This window comes from Poromitra crassiceps (assembly GCF_964638095.1).
Source record: "Poromitra crassiceps genome assembly, chromosome: 1".
NCBI lineage: Eukaryota > Metazoa > Chordata > Actinopteri > Beryciformes > Melamphaidae > Poromitra > Poromitra crassiceps.
Genome location: NC_139623.1, coordinates 95,503,030 through 95,523,246, shown reverse-complemented (window position 1 = coordinate 95,523,246; position 20,217 = coordinate 95,503,030). Strand labels below are relative to the sequence as shown.

At 42.8% G+C, this 20,217-nt stretch overlaps 2 protein-coding genes across 2 annotated transcripts in view; one reads left to right on the top strand and one right to left on the bottom strand.

Annotated features, from left to right (window-relative positions):
- LOC310782040 (pecanex-like protein 3) overlaps positions 1 to 2,474 on the top strand; it is a gene marked incomplete at its 5' end in the record, with an annotated part of 53,043 nt that extends 50,569 nt beyond the window's left edge. The window contains 2 exons of the mRNA XM_083642689.1: positions 753 to 1,135; positions 1,271 to 2,474. Of these exons, the coding sequence (XP_083498815.1) occupies positions 753 to 1,135; positions 1,271 to 1,420 (533 nt within the window). The 3' untranslated portion in view covers positions 1,421 to 2,474. The remainder of the gene's footprint in view (positions 1 to 752; positions 1,136 to 1,270) is intronic.
- Positions 2,475 to 6,602: 4,128 nt separating this feature from the next.
- On the bottom strand, positions 6,603 to 13,260 carry LOC310774984 (immunoglobulin superfamily member 11; the record flags this gene model as incomplete). Its single annotated transcript, XM_083635068.1, has 7 exons — positions 13,159 to 13,260; positions 11,849 to 12,003; positions 11,362 to 11,428; positions 10,610 to 10,741; positions 10,092 to 10,241; positions 6,931 to 7,053; positions 6,603 to 6,811 (listed from the first exon to the last, which is right to left on the bottom strand). The coding sequence occupies exons 1-7, from the start codon at positions 13,223 to 13,225 to the stop codon at positions 6,603 to 6,605; spliced, it is 903 nt and encodes a 300-aa protein (XP_083491194.1). The 5' UTR covers positions 13,226 to 13,260.
- Positions 13,261 to 20,217: the final 6,957 nt, after the last annotated feature.

The following is a 20,217-nucleotide window of genomic DNA, read 5'->3' as shown; positions in this document are numbered from 1 at the left end:
TTTTGTCCGGCCGTGCCGTTTTACGTGTGATCAGGCTGAAACTTTCAGGGGTTGTAAGAGCACCCTGGTGACCTGACGGAGCCGGATTTTTTAATTAATGAATTGCCCTGATTACCTAATGATGTGATGTCATCAGTGATGTCATTCTTCTCCTTGCTGAGGCTAATTAGTTCAGTGACTATGTCATCAGTGATGGTGTCATGTTCCAGACCAGGGGGGCCTAACTCACAGGGGGGTCCCCACGGGTCCGCTAGTACCATGCAGCTCGCCGAGCTGCCCCTACAGTTCGCCAAGCTGGCCCTGCAGCTCGGCCATGGGATTTATGAAGGTGTGTAAAGGGCACATGTGCGGGTGACCTGATGGAGCCGGGATTTTTTAATTAGGCTAATTAGCTAATGATGTGATGTCATCGGTGATGATGTCAAAAGTGATGTCATAAGTGCACACACACACACACACACACGCACACAAGGAGGCATTGTGACAAGACTGATCAGTGATGTCGTAGGGGGTGATGTCGTTCGATGATGTCATCAGTGATGTGATATAATGGGGTACACACACACAAGGAGGCATTGTGACATTGATGCAATAACATTTAGTGAGCAACACACACACCCGCACGCGCCAATAGGGCAGGCGAGGCCATGCAGCAGCCGAGCTACAGGCGCTACAAGACAAGCCCAGTATTTGTGATATGGACCTGTCTTTAAGGTCAAATCAAATTCGAAATACCCTTTGCTTCACTTCAGGAACGGACAACCCTGTGGGTCCCACCCCAAGCTGGCCTCACCACCCCCAGCCACTCCCTCTCGCACTGCTCAGCCAATCAGAGGGCCGGATGGAGATGGGGCTGCTCACCTCCCTCCAACGCACTTCCTCCATCCAGGGGCTGCTGGGCCACCAGCTGTCCAGCTCCCAGCTCTCCTTCAGCAGCTCCTTGGCTCCTCCCCCCCTGCCGGGCCCAGAGCGCTTCTGCCTCCTGGAGAGCTCAGGGCACAGAGCAGGCCAGCGGGCTGGCCTGGGACTGAGGGACAGCCACTTCGCGAAGTGGAGTCTATCAGGCAGGAAGGGCTTTAACGGACCGGCTGCAGTGGAGGGGGACGGAGGAACATTACAGACCATACGCACACAGGTAAGGCAGCAAAAAAAACTTCCACAATGGCTTTTATTACATATATATTTCTGACAAACAACTAGAGTTTTGGCTTACAATAGTAGTGCTGATTCGCTGAGGTGAATATCATTTTGATCTCTTATTGTTCTGCAGCCTATTCCTCCTGCGCCCCCACCTGAGGCCAGTCCCACACAAGATCCTCTGGGAGCCACCCAAACAATGGATACAATCCTGAGTGCAGGGGACCCTGCCACCCCCCGAGAGGAATCCACAGAGCTGCCTTTACTTGAGCACCTGCACTGAGTCTGTACCGGGTGACTGCAGCGAAAGCACACCCGCGCTCGCCTCTGGATCGGGCCTTGCCCACCGGGACCGGACTCATTCCAGCCTTCTGGACTCATTCCATTGATCCTTGTTCAAAGACAACTAACTTGATACATCCAAGATTTGTAAATCCTCCAATGGAAAAATCAACTTTTTTTTCCATTGCACATGTTTTCAACCCACTGCAATACTGGATAGATTTGGTTGACATTACCGCTCTCCTTCTCAGCCAAAGGAGTTCACACCTGATGGCATGTAGAGCTGATGCACGTCAGAATGCAAAACCAGTTCAACCAACCAGTTTATTCCAAAGTCAGCTTTCACCATGTCTCATAAGACTCAATCTAAAAGGTTTTTCTGGAGAAAAAAAAGGACACACTGCGTCTCTATGGACAACCTCTGGGTTGTAACAGTAAGGACAGGCCAAAAAGGCCAGTGCAATTGTAAGGGATATTTTGCTTGAGTATTGTTTATTTTTCTATACTGACTTTCTCTCACTTGACATCTGCAGCAGCAGTGTTTGCATAACCAATCAAAAAAAGGAAGTTGCTATATGTGCAGGTGAAGGATATAGACTACCATGATAAGCCTTGTTTTGTTTTCCCCCTTTAAGTTGCCGGACCTACAGTTGTGTGTCAAATGATATTTATTAAGTACATACTATATGACCAATTCTCAGCCTCTGCCCCCTGCACATCACACACATTCAACAACAAAACCGTCAGCTTCTTGTCCTCTGGCCTATTTGTCTTTAACAGAGGTGCCTGACAACATCAACACTCAACAGTTCTGTCAGGGAAAAATACCCGCCAACATGTCCTGGCCAACATGTGGTGCTTTTGCCACCGAGTTTACAGTCTATCTAGGCCTGCATGCCAGTCCTGAATTTGGCTAGCAACACAGAGATGTGGGATGACTCCAGACGGAGCGCCCATGGATCAGGATGGAACGGAGGGTGATGCTTACCAGTGACATTGTGTTGATCACAAGACTACAAACTGGGAGTATTATAAACTAAAGCGTTTTTTGTTTTGGTGAGTGGAATGTCTTTTTTTTTTTTTTTTTTTTTTTTTTTTTTTTATAACTTTACTTTACTTGAAGAATCACAAATTCCTCAGTGTCTAAGGCCCTGAGTTAATTTTCCTAGGATGAGCGATCATTAACTCCCTCTCTGACCAGATCGTCAGCTCTAGACTTGTCTCAGTAGCAGGGACCCAGGCTGCTTTGTGTCAGGAGAGACCCAGGCTGCTTTGTGTCAGGAGAGACCCAGGCTGCTTTGTGTCAGGAGAGACCCAGGCTGCTTTGTGTCAGGAGAGACCCAGGCTGCTTTGTGTCAGGAGAGACCCAGGCTGCTTTGTGTCAGGAGAGACCCAGGCTGCTTTGTGTCAGGAGAGACCCAGGCTGCTTTGTGTCAGGAGAGACCCAGGCTGCTTTGTGTCGGGAGGGACCCAGCCGCCACCCAGAGGCCCCTCTGTTTTCTTTGCCTTCAGTACGGCCCCTCCTGTTACTATACTACTGCTTCTGCATCTCCTGCTAACTACTAATATACCCACTACTACTGCTGTTCTTACAACAGTTACATCCAGCGTTTTAGTTGGAAATAAACAATGTTGAATAAATACTGAAAGCAAAGGTGGAATATTTATTTGATTAATGTCGTCTTAAAGATATCTTTAAAGGGGTTTGTCTATATGGTGTGCTGATATATCAAATTGGAGATAAGATTCTGCCTTCTGTCAACTGTAACCCGCCCAACCCCCTCCCTCCCTCGTCCACATTGTTTGGTATCATTACATTTGTATCATCTCACCAACGGCTGTCTTTTTTTAAGTGTGTAATATAACTGGAAGTATTCCTGAGAAGTCACTTTAAAGTTGGTTTCTTTCCCACTCTTGCACTCTTTGCTCCACCACTGTGAAAAATTGATTAAAACACTGATTGATGGTTTTAATGGGTCGAAGTAGATCACATAACACAAAAGAAGCTGGCAGTCATGTCAAATTCTGCCCCAATTGTTCCCCTCCTGGGTCCCCAGCATTTTCTGGCCAGTGCAAATCCACTATGCCCAGTTCTGTTGTTTTGTTTTGTTTTGTCTTTTTTTTTGGAAGGGGGGGGAGCTGAGCAGTTCTGGGATAACCTTGTGCCATAGTGTAAATCGTTCTACCAGAACACTGCCTTGTGCACTAGTTTTCACACCAAATAATCCCCTCTAAACTGTGTTCCACTGTAGGAAAATTGAACAGAAGCCAGTGTTCTCAGGGTCTATAATGGGAAAGAAATTGACTTGCCGTCTTCTGCAGGAAGGCTTTTTGTCCAAAGGGGGAAAATTGAAAGGGGAGGAGTCATAAGTGGCCAAGCTGTCAAAATGATGAGTCAGATTGAGTATCAGGTCACGTTCTAGTTACGAAGATGCCCCCCCCAACACACACAAACTGCATGCTGTTAGTTATAAACCACATGTGTTTATTGAATGGCTCAATCTTTGCAGCGCTGCCCCCTCCACAGATTATCTGCCCCCCTCCATAGACTAGCAACACATCTTTAGGATATTTGAACAAGGGACACATACTGTACGAAGCCAGCCTGTTTCTTTGTCACAGAATTACATTGTTACCATATTCAGGATTGTCCTGGCTATTGAAATGGTGGCCCCAATTTGTTTACCCCCCCTAAGATTTCTTCCAATCTCAGCTGTGAAGACACAACAGGCAGAAAGGGCGTCAGTATACAATGCTCACACGTACACAAACAAATCCCTCGACTCAGGAAAAACAGACTTTCTGATCAGGGCTGTTTTCTGTTTTACCTTTTCTCCCTCATTCATCTTGCATCCAAAGCAACGGGGAGTCATTTTGTTTGTTTTTTTGTTTTTTGTTTTGTTTTGTTACTGGGAGTGAGGAAAGCACAAGTTACTGGACAGACCTGGGTGTCAATAAAAAGGGATTACTTAATCTCTGCAATTTATGTACAGCATGTTTTGTATATAAATATATATTTAAAATCTAAATATTTTATTTTATTATGATTCGATGTTGGGTTATTTCACATTAAAAGACGCGATGTTGAGGCTTAGGGGTGGATCTCTTGTTCAGCCATCAGACAGAGGAGAGAGCTGGCTCCTGAGTGCAGAGAGGCACTCTTCACAGCCAAATGTGCAGTTTGGGGGAAATCAGTTAATACTTCTTTTGCACAGCTGTATCGGACGTACATCATCCCACGTTGTAATTGTTTGTTTTAGTTATATGGGCAGGGGGGCCTTTTATTTAAGAACTTTAAGACATGTTCAAAGTTCTGTACAGCTTTTTTTATGTGATTTTTCTTTCTTCTATTTAAATTAAAGCTTTTGTGTCTTCGTTTGCAAATTAAATGCTGTGAGTGCTTTCATTTGACTTTTCTTTCTCGCTGGTTTCTATGTTTTTGGGGCTGCTGGGATATCTTGTATCTAGAGAGACTTAGGCTTTGCATTGAACCTTTCAAAATCATTTCTAATATACGTCCAACAATCCAGCTCTGTACAGGGAACACATACGTGTTTAGGTTAACTACTAAACAGAAAAGAAAATATTGTATGAATTAGTGCCTAAATTATAAGAGAAGAGTGTCTAATTTGGTAATTTTGCAAGATAAGGTAACAGAGGGTAATGATTAAGGTCTGTTGATCAAACCTGATACACATGGATTTGGCTTTGTTAAAGGTTCTGTGATCTCATTTACACTGATATTTGCAAAATGGAAGCAGCAGAGGGTGCTGATCCTCCAGATTATAGACTCTCAACTTGTTCCACTGTCATGCATAAAATATAATTTGAATATGTTCAGTAGTTAATCTACGTGAATTAAATAACTTCCATCAATCCAGACTCAACAAAACAGCAAAATATCACAAATTCCTTTGTTGGGAATTAATCATAGATTTTCATTATCTCAGCTAAACATTGAAGGCTTGCCACAAAGTTCTCTGGGTCACAGGAATGAACATGTTGGTAGACGTGGTCGCACACCTACACAAGTGACTAGAAATCTAACACTATCATATCACTATAGCTCGGAATCTATATAACATTACAAGCTCGTGCATTGGCTCAATATATGGAGAGTATGCAGAGTAGACTGCATGTACACTACCAAGACAAATACAGCGTTCCTACGCAGTATATGGAATTAGATGTTAGTAATTTATAGGTCTAGATAAGTATGGAAAAAAGAAAATGTATGGACAAATATTTTTGTTTCCAGACTAGTGCCCCTATTCTGTTTTCTAAAACATAAAATTCAGAATTTCTAAAATAAAAAGTGATCTACAAGCAGAGTGTTTTTCATGCCATTTGGAGCAGGCGGCCGAGATATAAATTCTATTGCGTCATTCAGCCTAAAAATACTGAGATATGATTTTTGGTCCCTATAACCCAGCCTATGCCAGAGTAAGTGGGCTATAGCTCACCCAGATAAACTATGCATGTGGGGCAGAGGTTTGTTGTTTCAATCCTTGCATCAGACTCTAGCTTCAGATAAACTGGTGACTGTACCAGCAGTGATGTATCTTTTATCATCAATAGTTTGAACACTGCTAGAAATAAGCTGATGAAGGAGCCTGGACAACGTCCCTGGCTCTAGCTCAGTGAGATAAACAGCTGCTTGGCATGTTGTTCGCTGGTGCAAATCCTACCTGTCTCACTCTACAGCTTTCAAATGAGATGCCAAAGCCCAAACTGATAAACAGATATTAGACAGGTCCCATACAGAGTATAGATGTTTTTGGTTTTCTGCCTGGCGGTCACATTCCACATTCAGCATGTCTTTGAAGACTCAAACCTAGTTCAGCTGACTGATTTTTATCTCTCATAAACCCCTGCTCATATCTCTGTGGAGATCCCCCCCCCCCCCACCCTGCCTCCAGAGAAGATTCTCATATTCCTGTGGACAGAGTCAACTCACTTTCTGTGGAGATATATTTTGCAACTTTTAGTGGGTGAACTGTGGGGAAGCTCCAAATAAATAAAAAACTATCCCTGTCAGATCTTGGCCATTTATTGTAAAAAAAAAAATATGTTTCTCACAGGATACAGTACAAAGTTTCATTATCTAGTTGAAACAAATACACAGAGTCCAGGAAGTCTTGTTTGATGCCTGGGTTTGTTAGCGCTTCTTTTGTCTTGAGAAATCAAACAAAGGAACGCTTCATCAGAGAGGGAGTGTAGTGTATCTCGTTATAACACTCCTCTTCCTCCTCTTCTTCTTTGGCCTCCCTGCGCGGCCCGCCCAGCCCGCTGCGGTGGAGCCACAGCACGAGCACCAGCAGGGCCAGCAGCACCAGGCTCATGCTCAGGCTCAGCAGCACCCCCTGCAGCACCCCTGAGGAGTGTTCTGCAGCTACAGAGCAGAGGGAGACAAAACAGCTATTATCTGACGGAAAGAAAAGGAAATCAATTGTGGCGTATGCAGTGAAAGGCGGCAGAGTGGGACAGAGCGAGAGAGGGGGGGCTACTTACTACTGTATATGGACAAATTGACATAGCAGTTCTCTGTTCCCAGGAAATTAGTGGCAGAGCAGCGGTACAGTCCAGAAGTCTGAGATGACACATTCACAATTTGGACCGATCCCGACAAATCCCCTGCAACAGAGAGAGAGAGTAGAGATGACCCTGTTAATACAGCATGGAACTAAGTATCAATGTTGACTTCTTACAAGCCAGATGTAACTAAGTGTCAATGTTAGGCTTCTTACATGCCAGATGTGATACTGTCAATGTTAGACTTCTTACAGGCCAGATGTAACTAAGGCCATGTTCACATTACAGGCAAATCCGATTTGCTGCTAAAGTCATTAATCATCATTATCTTGATTGGTTTCCCAAATCTGATTTGGGAGAGTGTCCACACTGCCACAAATCTGATTTGGGCAAGTGTTCAAGTCGGATCTGTGTGTCCAGACCTCCATATGTGGTTTGGGACAAGTGACACAAATCAGACTTGGAGCATCCAGACTCATAAAACCAATCTGGATAGAATCATTAAGAGGTCACTAAAGTTCACAAATCAGATTTGGCCTCCTAGTCTGAACATGGCCTAAGTGTCAATGTTAGAATTCTTACATGCCAGATGGAACTAAGTATCAATGCTAGACTTCTTGCAGGCCAGATGTAACTAAGTATCAATGTTAGACTTCTATAGGCCAGATGTAACTAAGTATCAATGTTAGACTTCTATAGGCCAGATGTAACTAAGTATCAATGTTAGACTTCTTGCAGGCCAGATGTAACTAAGTCTCAATGTTAGACTTCTTACAGGCCAAGGCCAGATGTAACTAAGTATCAATGTTAGACTTCTTACAGGCCAAATGTGGTACTGTCAATGTTGACTTCTTACAAGCCAGATTTAACTAAGTATCAATGTTAGACTTCTACAGGCCAGATGTCAAGTCAAGTCAAGTCAAGTCAAGTTTATTTGTATAGCCCTAATTCACAAGCATGTCCCAGAGGGCTTCACAGAGAATATGTCTAGCTAATTCTAGCTGACGCAACAGTAGCAAATTACAGAATAAAGATAACACATTGAACAATTGATAGAGAAATATAGAAAATATAGAAATATAGGATAGAGCAGGAGAAGGGAGGAGAGCAGGGGGAATGTGAGAGAGTGATGGGGTGGGGAGGGAATGGGAAAAGTTGGAGAGTATAGGAGGTGGGGAAGGAGCAGGGGAAGGGGGAAAGAGGAGAGAGCAGGAGAGGGGAGGGGAGAGGGAGAGCGAGGGGATGTGGGGGAGAAGAGAGCAGGGAGAGGGAGGAGGTGGGGAGAGAATGGGAAATGTGGGGGAGGAGAGAACGGAGGAGAGGTGGGGAAAGTAGCAGGGGAAGGGGGAAAGAAAGAGAATGGGTGCCATGCTTTAAAATGGAATGGATGCCATGCTTTAGAAAAGTGGAGGGGGGGGGGGGGGGGGTTCGGGAACGGGAGGAGGTGGGGGGGGGGGGGGGCAGGGGGAGTATGAGAGACTATATGGAGAGAACAGGGAAAGGAGGGCTAGCTGACACAACAGTAACAAATTACAGTAGTAATAATAACACATCGAACAATCATATGATAGAGAAATATAGACACACATTTTGCAAACGGACATATGTCGATTTCTTAGCAACCAAACTGTGCTTAACTTAATTTGCTGCAAGCCTTTAGTAGTGACTCCCTTTGCCAAATAAACACATGTTCACATATAGAGCTTATGGGTAGCTTTAGGGTAGAATGGGTGCCATGCTTTAAAATAGTGGTGGAATAGTGGGAGGGGATAGAATGGGTGCCATGCTTTGGAGTAGAATGGGTACTATGCTTTAGATGTAACTAAGTATCAATGTTAGACTTCTTACAGGCCAGATGTGAATGTTGACTTCTTACAAGCCAGATGTAACTAAGTATCAATGTTAGACTTCTTGCAGGCCAGATGTAACTAAGGCCATGTTCAGACTAGGAGGCCAAATCTGATTTGTGAACTTTAGTGACCTATTAATGATTCTATCCAGATTGGTTTTATGAGTCTGGACCAGGTCTGGACGCTTCAAGTCTGATTTGTGTCACTTGTCCCAAACCACATAGGTCTGGACACACAGATCCGACTTGAACACTTGCCCAAATCAGATTTGTGGTAGTGCGGACACACTCCCAAATCAGATTTGGGAAATCAATCAAGATAATGATGATTAATGACTTTAGCACCAAATCGGATTTGCCTGGAATGTGAACATGGCCTAAGTATCAATGTTAGACTTCTACAGGCCAGATGTAACTAAGTATCAATGTTAGACCTCTTACAGGCCAGATGTAACTAAGTATCAATGTTAGACTTCTTACAGGCCAGATGTGATACTGTCAATGTTTACTTCTTACTTCTTCTTCGCTCTCCGTTGTTTTATGTTTTTTAATTGTTTTAAGTGTTTTATGTTTTATTATGCCTCGTCTTACTATATGTTTTATGTGAGGACCACAATGGAAATAAGCCTGCGGGCTTTTTTGTGTTTTTATACTCGGTGATTGATATATTGTCTGTTCTTTTTTTACTATATGTACTGTTGTGTTCTTTTTTATCACCAAATAAATTTCATTCATTCATTCATACAAGCCAGATGTAACTAAGTATCAATGTTAGACTTCTACAGGCCAGATGTAACTAAGTGAGCAAAACTTATTTTCTTTTTATAGCCACAGTTTAGAAAGCACTTCACAAAGAGAGGATCACAAAACAGATAGGGACCCATGGTAACAAAGCATCTTTAAAGAGAGACAAACCCTTAAAAGCCATCTTAAAATAACACACACACATAAAATATAAGAAAGTAAAACATCAATCATTTACAAACCACATTACGATAGAGGCTAAAACCTATATAAAAAAATACATACATAAAATCATAACCGGAAAATACCCATAGCCTACAACCACTTTAAAAATAACAACAACAACAACAACAACAACAACAACAACAACAACAACAACAACAACAACAACAACAACAACAATTAAAACTATAAAAGTGGTAAAACTATAAAAGTGGGTTTTTATGGGTATACCACTTTCTGTATTTGGTATTGTACCAGGTACTGACACAGTTTAAACATGATGTAAGCTCATTGGTCGGGGATGAACCCCCATGACAGCACTGACCCTCAATGTCGATGGGGAGAGAGACTTCCTCCAGCTTGTCCCAGTGTATCTGTGGAGCCGGGATGCCCTGGGCCACCGTACAGGACAGCGTCACACTGCCCCCCATCTCAATGTCTCCGTCCCACTGGCACACAGGCAGCGACGGCGGCGCTGCCAACATAACCAGCACAGGAGAATGTACGTGACCTCTTAGGTTAAGTTAAATCTTCTAACCCAGTGATTCTCAAACATTCTCACATCAAGGACCCCTTAACTGACACAAAGTAGACCACAGACTGCCATTTGTTAAGATTTTGCCCCAGGATCCCCCATCTGAGATTTTTGCTTTTAGATGTTTTATTACAGAAAGTGTATGAAACCCATAACCAACATAGATAGTCATTGTGTTACTTACTATATACTTTATGTGGATGTGAATGTCTATCAGTGTTTGTTATGAACAAAAAGCAAAATAATGCCCAGTGCTGCTCATGTCTGGATTATGCTTATAGGTTTGGACAAATGTGTGAGACCCCTACCCAGGACATTGAGGACAAGCTCTCCTATGCCAGGATCTCCCGTCTCCGGTGGGTTGTTCACCATGCAGCGGTAAGTCCCAGCATCTGATATGCGTGTGTCATTCAGGATTATATCCGCACTCCAGGGAATACCTATGTGATGAAGTTAGTTTACGTGAATCAATCATATTTTTTATCCTTGGTCATCATAATTTTATAGATTAGGCATTGTAAAAATCCACTGAGCTCTAGTTGAAAAAGTCAACATTTTGTGGATGTTACGAAGAACTAGCCACTAGAACTATCTTTAACTATCTTTAAAGAGAGACAAACCCTTAAAAGCCATCTTAAAATAACACACACACATAAAATATAAGAAAGTAAAACATCAATCATTTACACTGGGAAAAACACTGCAGTGACAGATACCAGGCTCTACTCCTTAGAGAGAGAACTATTTATGGTTTTGCTCACAGCCAATCACCGCAAGCATTCTTCGTTTTAATGTTATTGGCGCAGCAGCTACAACCCATACAGTCTGTGGGGATGAAGTTGCCCGTGACGGAGTTGAATGAATGAATTAGACAAATAAAGGTATCGAATGAAGTACTCTATTGGTATCGGTATTACTGGAACTATCTGCTATTAATGGAAACTATCTGCTGCTATATTCTAATCTAATTCCCTTGAGGTGAAAAATAAACTTAAAAGAAGTGAAACCGAGTGGAAGTGGACACTGTAGATGGAGGGATTTCATTGGATTTCATTCATACCTGCAAAACCCACCCTGCCAGTGAGGGAGGGGTCTTCAATCACCTGTCCATGGTCATACACAATCACCTGGCAGCAAGAGCAGGCATTGATACATCTTTTCAAATTCCAACAACATTTATGCACTTGTTTATGTGTTAACATAGCACATACATAGGCTACCCAGAAGGAGCGGGCGTCCTTTACTGTGATAATGGGTACAATAATATTAATACACTTTAATTTGAGCACTTTTTCAAAACCAAAGTTACAAAGTGCTCCACAGCAAGGAACACCCAACTGAAGGTAGTGTAGAAATAAATAAATAAAAGCTAAATAAAAGCATCCCAAAGCAGAGGTTTGCATTGGGATCAGCAAAGTACCCATGCTACAATTGTTTCTCATTTCATTCAGACACTTTTCTGCGGTACTGCTGCGCTTGCCCCCGTTAACTTTTCACATTGCAGCCAATTCTATTTTTCAGGATGCATTTTTGTGGCTGCTGCAGACCTGCATAGGGGACTCTGGGCTGGAGAAGGGTGCCAGGGTCCAGATGATGTTGAGTCTGGACAGGGGGGTCATGGTGAAGAAGGAGCAGGGCAGAATGACCAAATCCCCCTGGATCACCTCCAGATTGGAATCCCTCATGGTCACCCTCAGTGCAGCTACTGACCAGGAAGAACAAGATAAGGCATTAATGGTCCATAAAAAATGTAAAGAAGCAACAAGTCATAAGTAGCTGTCAGTAGCCATACTGTAGTGTAAGATAGGTACCGCAGGTCAGGAATAGCAGGAATGAATGTCAAAACCTGGTCTGTGCCTAAGATGTATTATGTATTATTGTTGGAGTTGTAGCTTCCCCGGGGTCCTGTGTCCTCGTTTGCCTCACTCATTACAGAGATAATGAACCCTTCCCCCTCCTCTGGGTCCTCCCCAGCCCTTTTGTATGTGTGGGAAATCACCATGCATAGTGGTTGTTAATTACACTTGACAGTTCTGAGAGTTAAGCCAAACTTCTCACAGACGGCCTGGACACAGAGTAGTTCAACAGCCCAATTCACTGACATCATCTTTTCATTAATTCATTTGTGGTGTTTTCATAGAACCACTTTTCAACACAAACTGTCCATTTTGCTGCAACTCGACAGTGCTGCTTAATACAGGACCTTACTTCCTGGAACTCTTGAGAGTAAAAAAAACTGGTCCATTGGAGTGAATGGAGATGTTGGGACTCTTCTATCTACATGGCTCTGAGTACACCTACACAGTTTCATCAGCATCTTGATCTGCCACACCTATCAGGTGGATCAAGGCTCTCACTTTGTGTTGCAAAGTGGTGGGGACATAAGGGCTCAGATGAGAAAATGCTGTGTACATGACTTCCCACGTTGTAATGATGTCGTAACCATGATATTAAAAAAAAACACTAATTTAACTGTTCATCCACTATAGCTTTAACCTCATAGACATGGGATCATTTCACATCCAAAGACATACAGGGAATAGAGTCAAACAATCACACATATCATCACACAAATACAAATCAATAGATAGATCAAATTCTGTATTGGCATAATCTGTGGGTCTACACTATAAATTACAGGGTTTGTCTTCCTTCATGTACACTAGAATTCCTGACAACATGGGGATTTTGAACTGAAATGCATGCAGACTTGTAGAGCAAGGACATGTACCAATTCTTACTGTGTAGATTCCCCCAAATACTCCAGGCTGTACTAAAATGCCAATGTCATGTCAAGGCGCAGCTGGTGTCTCCGTGTATCATTTCAAAGCTTCAGGCAGCAGTCAGGCCTACTCACCATTCTCCAGCGGGATGAAACACACACACAGGGTCCAGAGCATCCTCCATCTTCCAGAGCTGTCCATAGCTGGGAAGGAGTATGGGGAGACAGCCCTCTCTCCTCTGTTTGTATGGACAGACAGCCCTCTCTCCTCTGTTTGTATGGACAGACAGCCCTCTCTCCTCTGTTTGTATGGACAGACAGCCCCCTCTCCTCTGTGTACCAGCTGGTGGCCAAAAGCTAGGAATGCATAATTAATCTGTTGAGCCATGCATGCAGGCAGCCCTACCCTCCCGTTCACTCCCACTTTGTTCTCTCAAACTAATTATCAAGTACGGCTATTGAAAAGCCTAGATTTAGAGCTTAGACACTATACTGTATATCTATAACTGATGCGATCTTGGTCAATACTGCATCAATTTAAACTATTTCTGTTCACATTACTTATACATAAAAGAAAAAAGAAAATAGGGTCCAGGTTGAAAAATACCGAAATTCTCAAGACCAATGAGTGCACCGGGCCCAAGTGCACCAAATCAGCCTAATGACCCCAACACCAGGCTCAGGCTCCTGCAACACAGGGCCAGGATAGTGGGAGGGTCATCACAAAAGCTCAAAACTCCCTGGGACAATCTCATCAATAGGAGTCCGTGGTCTAATTTGTGTCAGTTTACTCTAAGCTCTGACAGAAATTGCTTGACCTTGTTGAGACTCAGTGGCTCACAGAGTTTGACAGCTGCATGACACTTTTGAGGTTGAGGGTTCGAGCCTCAGTCAGTTAGAGACTTATGGAAATGGACACCCGGATGAAAGACTGAAAAGCTCTGAAAAAACCTGTCCTAAGAAGTGTGACATACTGTAGTGGCTCACAGAGTTGCATTATTGCCCAGCAGTATTGAGCTTGTGGGGGTCGAGCCTCTATCAGTTTTGAGGTCATGGGTTCGAGCCTCAGTAAGTTTTAAATGGCTACAACCAGACGAAAGACTGAAAAACTCGGAGAAAACGTGTCTTAAAAGGTGTGAACCAGTGGCTCAGAGGATAACTGCCCAGCAGTAGGCTACTGGCTGGCAACTGCGCATGTGTCGGAGGAAGCATGGTGCTAGTCTCGGCTCTCCCCAGATCGTCAGAGGGTGGAGCAGCGACCGGGGCAGCCAATAGGGCAGCATGGGGATAAATTGGCCAAGTATAATTGGGGAGAAAATGGGGGAAAATCAGAAGAAGAAAAATAAGTGTGACCTAGTGGCTCAGAGAGTTTGATTGCTGGCTGGCAGTATTGAGGTTGTGGGGTCAAGCCTCAGTCAGTTTGAACAGCGACAGCCTGGTCTCCCCCCATCTTAAAATAAAACACACACAAAAAAGCATAATTTAAACAAAATAAACCCTTAACTAAGCTGTTTTAGTTTATACAAATATATAATCTTGCGCGCTATGCACGCTCGATTCCTAGGGTGGAGACTCTGGAGATGATGCGCCATGGCTGCACTTATGTTGCAAAATCATCCAAAATCATGACTGACAGACAGACAGACACCGCCCACCCACCTAGGCGCCATCGTGCAACTGTGCGCCATCGGCTCATACTAAATCACAGTTGCTCAAGTGACATCAGTGATGACATCACAACTGCTCAAGTGACATCACTGATGACATCACAAGGCGAAGGCGCGTTGCTCAAGAGGGATGAGGAGATGTGGCGCAACAGCCAAGATTGAGGAGGTGTGAGAAAAACTAGAAACTTGAAAGAAGAAGAACCAGGTCTAGAGTGAGACAACATAACTGTGAGAGGCAGCAATGTGCCGCAAGGCATCCAGTCTGCTGGAAAGCCATAGAGAGGCAAAGTGACTGCCTACTTCCGCTTCAGCACTGTACCAGATTTTTTCTTCTGCCATTTATTTTCCATTTCGTAAAATGCTTATAAAAATAGTTTTACTTCGTCAAACCAAACGGTTCAGCTATATTTAGAATCGGGAGAGACCATAGAACATTTCACTCTGACCAAAACTTAAAAAAGACAACACAGAAAAAATATTTTCTTTAAATCCGTGATTTTTTTACGTTTTGGTCCGAGTGAATTGTGAAATGTTATTGTCTTCCGCTCTGGCATTTTTCATCTGCTTTCTGCTGCCCATGTATATAGGATATTTACGGTAGTGACTCACTCTCTGCCTCTGATTGGTTGCCTTCCATGGTAGCAGCAGATTTTGGAAGGAATAACATTACATTTTGATGTGCAAGTCTTTAATGTTGGTGTGGCACACTGATTGACAAGCAAAATTGAAAATGGCACTTCATATGAAAAAGGTTGCTGACCCCTGCCCTAGTGCAACTTTGACATACTTAAACCTCAGACTGTTATGTCAAGACCACTGGGGGCCACAGCGACAGGACCTCCAGACGGTCCTTCGGCATATTACCTTTCGAGTTAGCAATGACGCAGAGGGGACGTGACAAATCTGGTGTATTTTGACTCGCCGGGAGTGAGACCGAGTTGGGAATACAGCTAGATGTTTATTATGGAACTAATTTAAATGTTTTTTTTTAATCCAACTGTTAATATGTAGCCTACGTTACATAAAAACAATTGTTTGTATTATCAATTTATTTTGTCTTAATTCAGAAAGTTTATTATTTAGAAAAATGAGTAGGCTACTCTTTTCCTTTTTCCATACCTGGAAAATACTTAAATCAAATGCCATACTTGCGTAGGAACCCGCTAAGGACATACATCCAATCATGACCTATGGGCTAAACAAAGTGTTGCTATAACTTCCCTTTGATTTGATACATATGCATGCCTCAAAAAGGTTTATCTGCCTGCCAAGTTTCAGTGCATTCATCCAAACTGAGTTACAAGCTTTTAAGTGTTGCACCCATCTCTCTTCACCAATCATGAGCAAACTTCACACTGACTAAATTACAGCATAAGAGCCAAACTATGTATGAAAAGTACTTGTCTGATGTAAGATATTGTCTTGTCTTTCTAGGTGAAGCATCTATCTGCTAAGGGCGGCAGAAATGTTAAAGATGCTGTATGGCGGATGATGGCGTCCCTAATGACAAACATTCTGGCCAAAGAGGTGAACTGGACTGGAACGATGGCAAAAACGGCATTCAAAACCCTCAAACTCAGGGACATTTTGCAGAGTAAGTACTCATGATGAGGACTTTATGTATGCCGATGATTTGTTTATCCTGTCTCCAAGCAGTACTGGTTTCCAACAGTTGCTGAATATCTGTTCTGACTATGGAGGTCGTTTTGATGTGAAATATAATGCTAAAAAGAGTGTCACTATGATCTGCAGAACAAGAGATGATAAGGATCTCTCCTTTCCTTCTTTTTATTTGTCTGGGCAGGTGCTGGCAGTTTGCTGTCGAACTAAATATTTGGGTCATATTATAACTGATCAAATGAGTGATGATGATGACATGTGCAGACAGAGGCGTGTACTGTATGCTCAAGCTAACATGCTGAGGAAGAAGTGTTATTTTTGCTCAGATGATGTAAACTGTACTCCTCTGTATACTGCCCCCCTGTGGGTCAAGTTTAAGCAGGCTAGCATTCAAAAGCTCCAGGTTGCTTATAATGACTGCCTGAGGATCCTTCTTAGGAAGCCAAGGTGTAGCAGCGCCAGTGAAATGTTTTGTGGAGCAGGAGTGAGCACCTTTCATGCCCTGTTGAGAAACCTGATGTATAGGTTTATCTGTCATCTGAATATGTCTCAGAATATGCTCATTATGTTGCTCTCTCAACCCAATCTCAGTGACACTAGATACAAGTCTTCCATCTGGAAACACTGATACAGTGCCTTACTGTAGAAATGTTAAGTGCTCTTATTGTGTTGTTACCTGTTTTATATGTATTGTGTGTGTTTTTTAATGGACCTTGTGTCTGACAATAAAGTGATGATGATGATGATGACTACTAATACTTACACAATGTTGAATTGTATCTTATTTTATTGTATTACTGACATTGTTTTAATTATCATTCTAGGAGCCATTTGAAGAACAGCCAACTTGAAGGATGTGACTGACAAGCAGGTGGAGGCACAAGTCCGATCCTACCTGAAAGGGGCTTCAGATCGCGACGGGGGACGTAAACAACGTTCGAAGGACAAACAGTGATGTGTCCTGAAGAAGTCTGCCCCCCTCCCGTTTTTTTTTTTTTGCTGCATCGATGCACAGGCTGGCCTAGGTTGCAGCCAGAGATGTACAATGGCCACTGATTGGACAGACAATTTTTATATTAGTGGCTCCCCTGCTGGTTTTGAGTTGCTTATTTTTTTCTTCTTTGGTGGCTGTGAACATCACTGGGTGGCAAAGGAACCATATGGAGCGTGAGCTTTGGGAGGCTTCAGTGTCTGAGTCTAGCCGGCTGACCCTGTTTACATTTTAAAAACCGACAGTTCACACAACTTTAACACGACATGCATATATTATATGTGACAGGGAGAGGCAGCCTCCACTTCTCTGCACTGCGTGCCATATATGGTAACAGGAAAGCCCTTATATGGCAGCCTCCACTTCTCTGCACTGCGTGCCATATATGGTAATAGGAAAGCCCTTATATGGCAACACCAATCATGTAACACCAACCATCCAATTTGATGGGCACCAGGTGCTATAAATAGGAGTTCTCACAGAACCCCCATTCTCCTGGCTGCACTTGGTCGTTACCCTTGGTATGTAGACTGCTACAACTGACAGTTCATGTTTGATGTGTTTTATTGGTGTTTTAATGCTTGTTGTTTCTGCAGCCTCCTGCTGATTATGCCCATGCTCCTGCCTCGTTGGTAGTACATCCGTTGCAGTGAGGTACTATTTAATCTCAATATCAATCTGTAATGCAAGTGCAACTGTGACTTAGTCATGCTACAATGCTTGTATTTTGTTAATTTGTTGTAGTCCTTGGCCGGTGGCCCTCTGCTCGTTTGGCGGTTGCCACTCCCTGTGCGTATGACTGTGGTCAGCTCAGTTATATCTGGTAAGCAGGGTGATTAAGTATCTCGAAGTAAGTTTCCTACTTTCGATCAAACATGGAACTTAACATCGTCCTCTTATACTTTGTAGGTTCTGCCATGCTGCTGTTTTGCCTATATTAGAAATTATCATGGTTACTATATCATTGCATTTCCTTGTTGTGGCCTTGTTGTAAACCAACTGGTGTTTGTCTTTTAGGAGCTCTTCCTCTAGTGACCTACAGTGTGGAGTGAGTGCCAACAAGTTAGGGGTTAGCTTTCCCCTCACTGCATGCTGAACACCCTAGTTTTCTCTGCCGTGGTTGAAGTAAGTTTGCCGTGGGTTGCTGTGTTTGCTGTGTTCCCTAGTGTGAGAATTGCACCCCCTGGGCTCTGCCTATTTATCTACCTCTTAACTACATTGGCCCTCACCCACTGCAACGTTACACTATTTTATTTATGCATTGTCCATTGTTAATCCCACGTTGGGAAATGATTAAAAAGAGTTTGTGCTGTAATAAATATAACGTTCTATAATCAGTTTATGACTGTTATTACATGCATAACTCTTTTTCCGCAGCTCCTTTTATTTCTGATCAAATAAATTCTTGGTTTTATGGAGAAACACGTCTGTCTTCCCTGGTAACTGAATCTGTGCTATTTGGTTTTAAGTCAGTGGTATTCCTGGGGTGCAACTCCCCAGGTGGCGTTGTCAAGTATATTGACCTGGTCACATATACATCAAACTCCTGAGCTAATTCTGCTCACTCAGAATGTCAACATATAAGCGATGTGATGTATAGTTTTTGAGATATTAATGTTTGTTTGGCACAACTCATACTAGTTAACTGCCATGGGGTTCTGCATTTCTGGGTGACAAGTGACGTCACGCTGATTCGTCCTATTGTGTATCTTATTGGGCGATTTGTTGTGTGGGCGATATGGCAAATGGAGAAACTCCCAAAAAGTTGGTGTATCCCTTTTTAAGAAAATATACTATTTGGATTTGGTTATTTTTGTGCTGCTGTTTTTTTATAGTATTTTGTATTTGTTTTGAATATTGCACCATTAGATGTGATTTAATGTTTACACTTTTTATTTTTGGGTTGATATTTTTTTGCACAAATGTCAAGTCTTGCTATTTGTACTTGATACATTTCTTATGGCCATAAATAAAAGGTTTCAATTAATTGCATTTGTTCTTTCAATTATTATGCATTATTGCATGCATTGGTGCTTCTCAACCTTTTTACATCAAGTACCACTGCAGAAATTACCACCATAGGGGGCCTCATGTACCATCAGTGGTACCCGGTACCCCTACCACAGGTTGAGAACCACTGGGATATTAGCATAACAATGTATAGTGGGGCTGGGAGTTGCAATACCAGCGGCATGCCACCCGGCGGCCCGCTGTATAACCGATGAGCAAGAACGCAGTGGGGCCGCTGCGGCTGCCGACGGGGGCCCGCCGAATTGGTTTCCGGCTTGCCCATGATCTGCTAGCTGGGGTGTTGTGGATCTTTTATTGTTCTTGGGCATTCAAGGATGTTCCTTAGACAAACAACTGTGTTGGAAAATTAAAGAGAGATGGACATTAGCCTAGAGCTTTACAGACACCATTTGGTGTAAACCTTTACACAGCCTTGTACTACAGAGTGCATACATTAACATTAGCATGGGTACCATAGTGGGAAACAAAGCCCTAACTCTGGCATTGTGGGTGCTACACTTCACACACTGAAGAGTAGACGCAACTACTGTAGCTGACCCGTTTTCAGGGCCAGAAAGTCAAGAGAACCACTGTTAACAGCTTTGGGTCACAAACACAAATTACTATAAATAATTTTTTCTAGTATTAATATTTCTATTATTTAGTCATTTCGTTTTTATCAAACCCATTAGCTGATGCAGTAGGAATTTACCCAGGACTCCAACTTCTGGTTCCAAGTTTAATGTTAAATATTTATATTTCTTTAATTTAATAGAAATATTAGTCTTATGATTTTGTGATCACATTGTTGAAGTGTTCATAAAGGCTTTAATTTGGGTTTTTATTCAAAGTGTAGGTATAAAAACCCAAACCAAAGAGCCTATGTCAGAAGGTTGACTTCTCCCC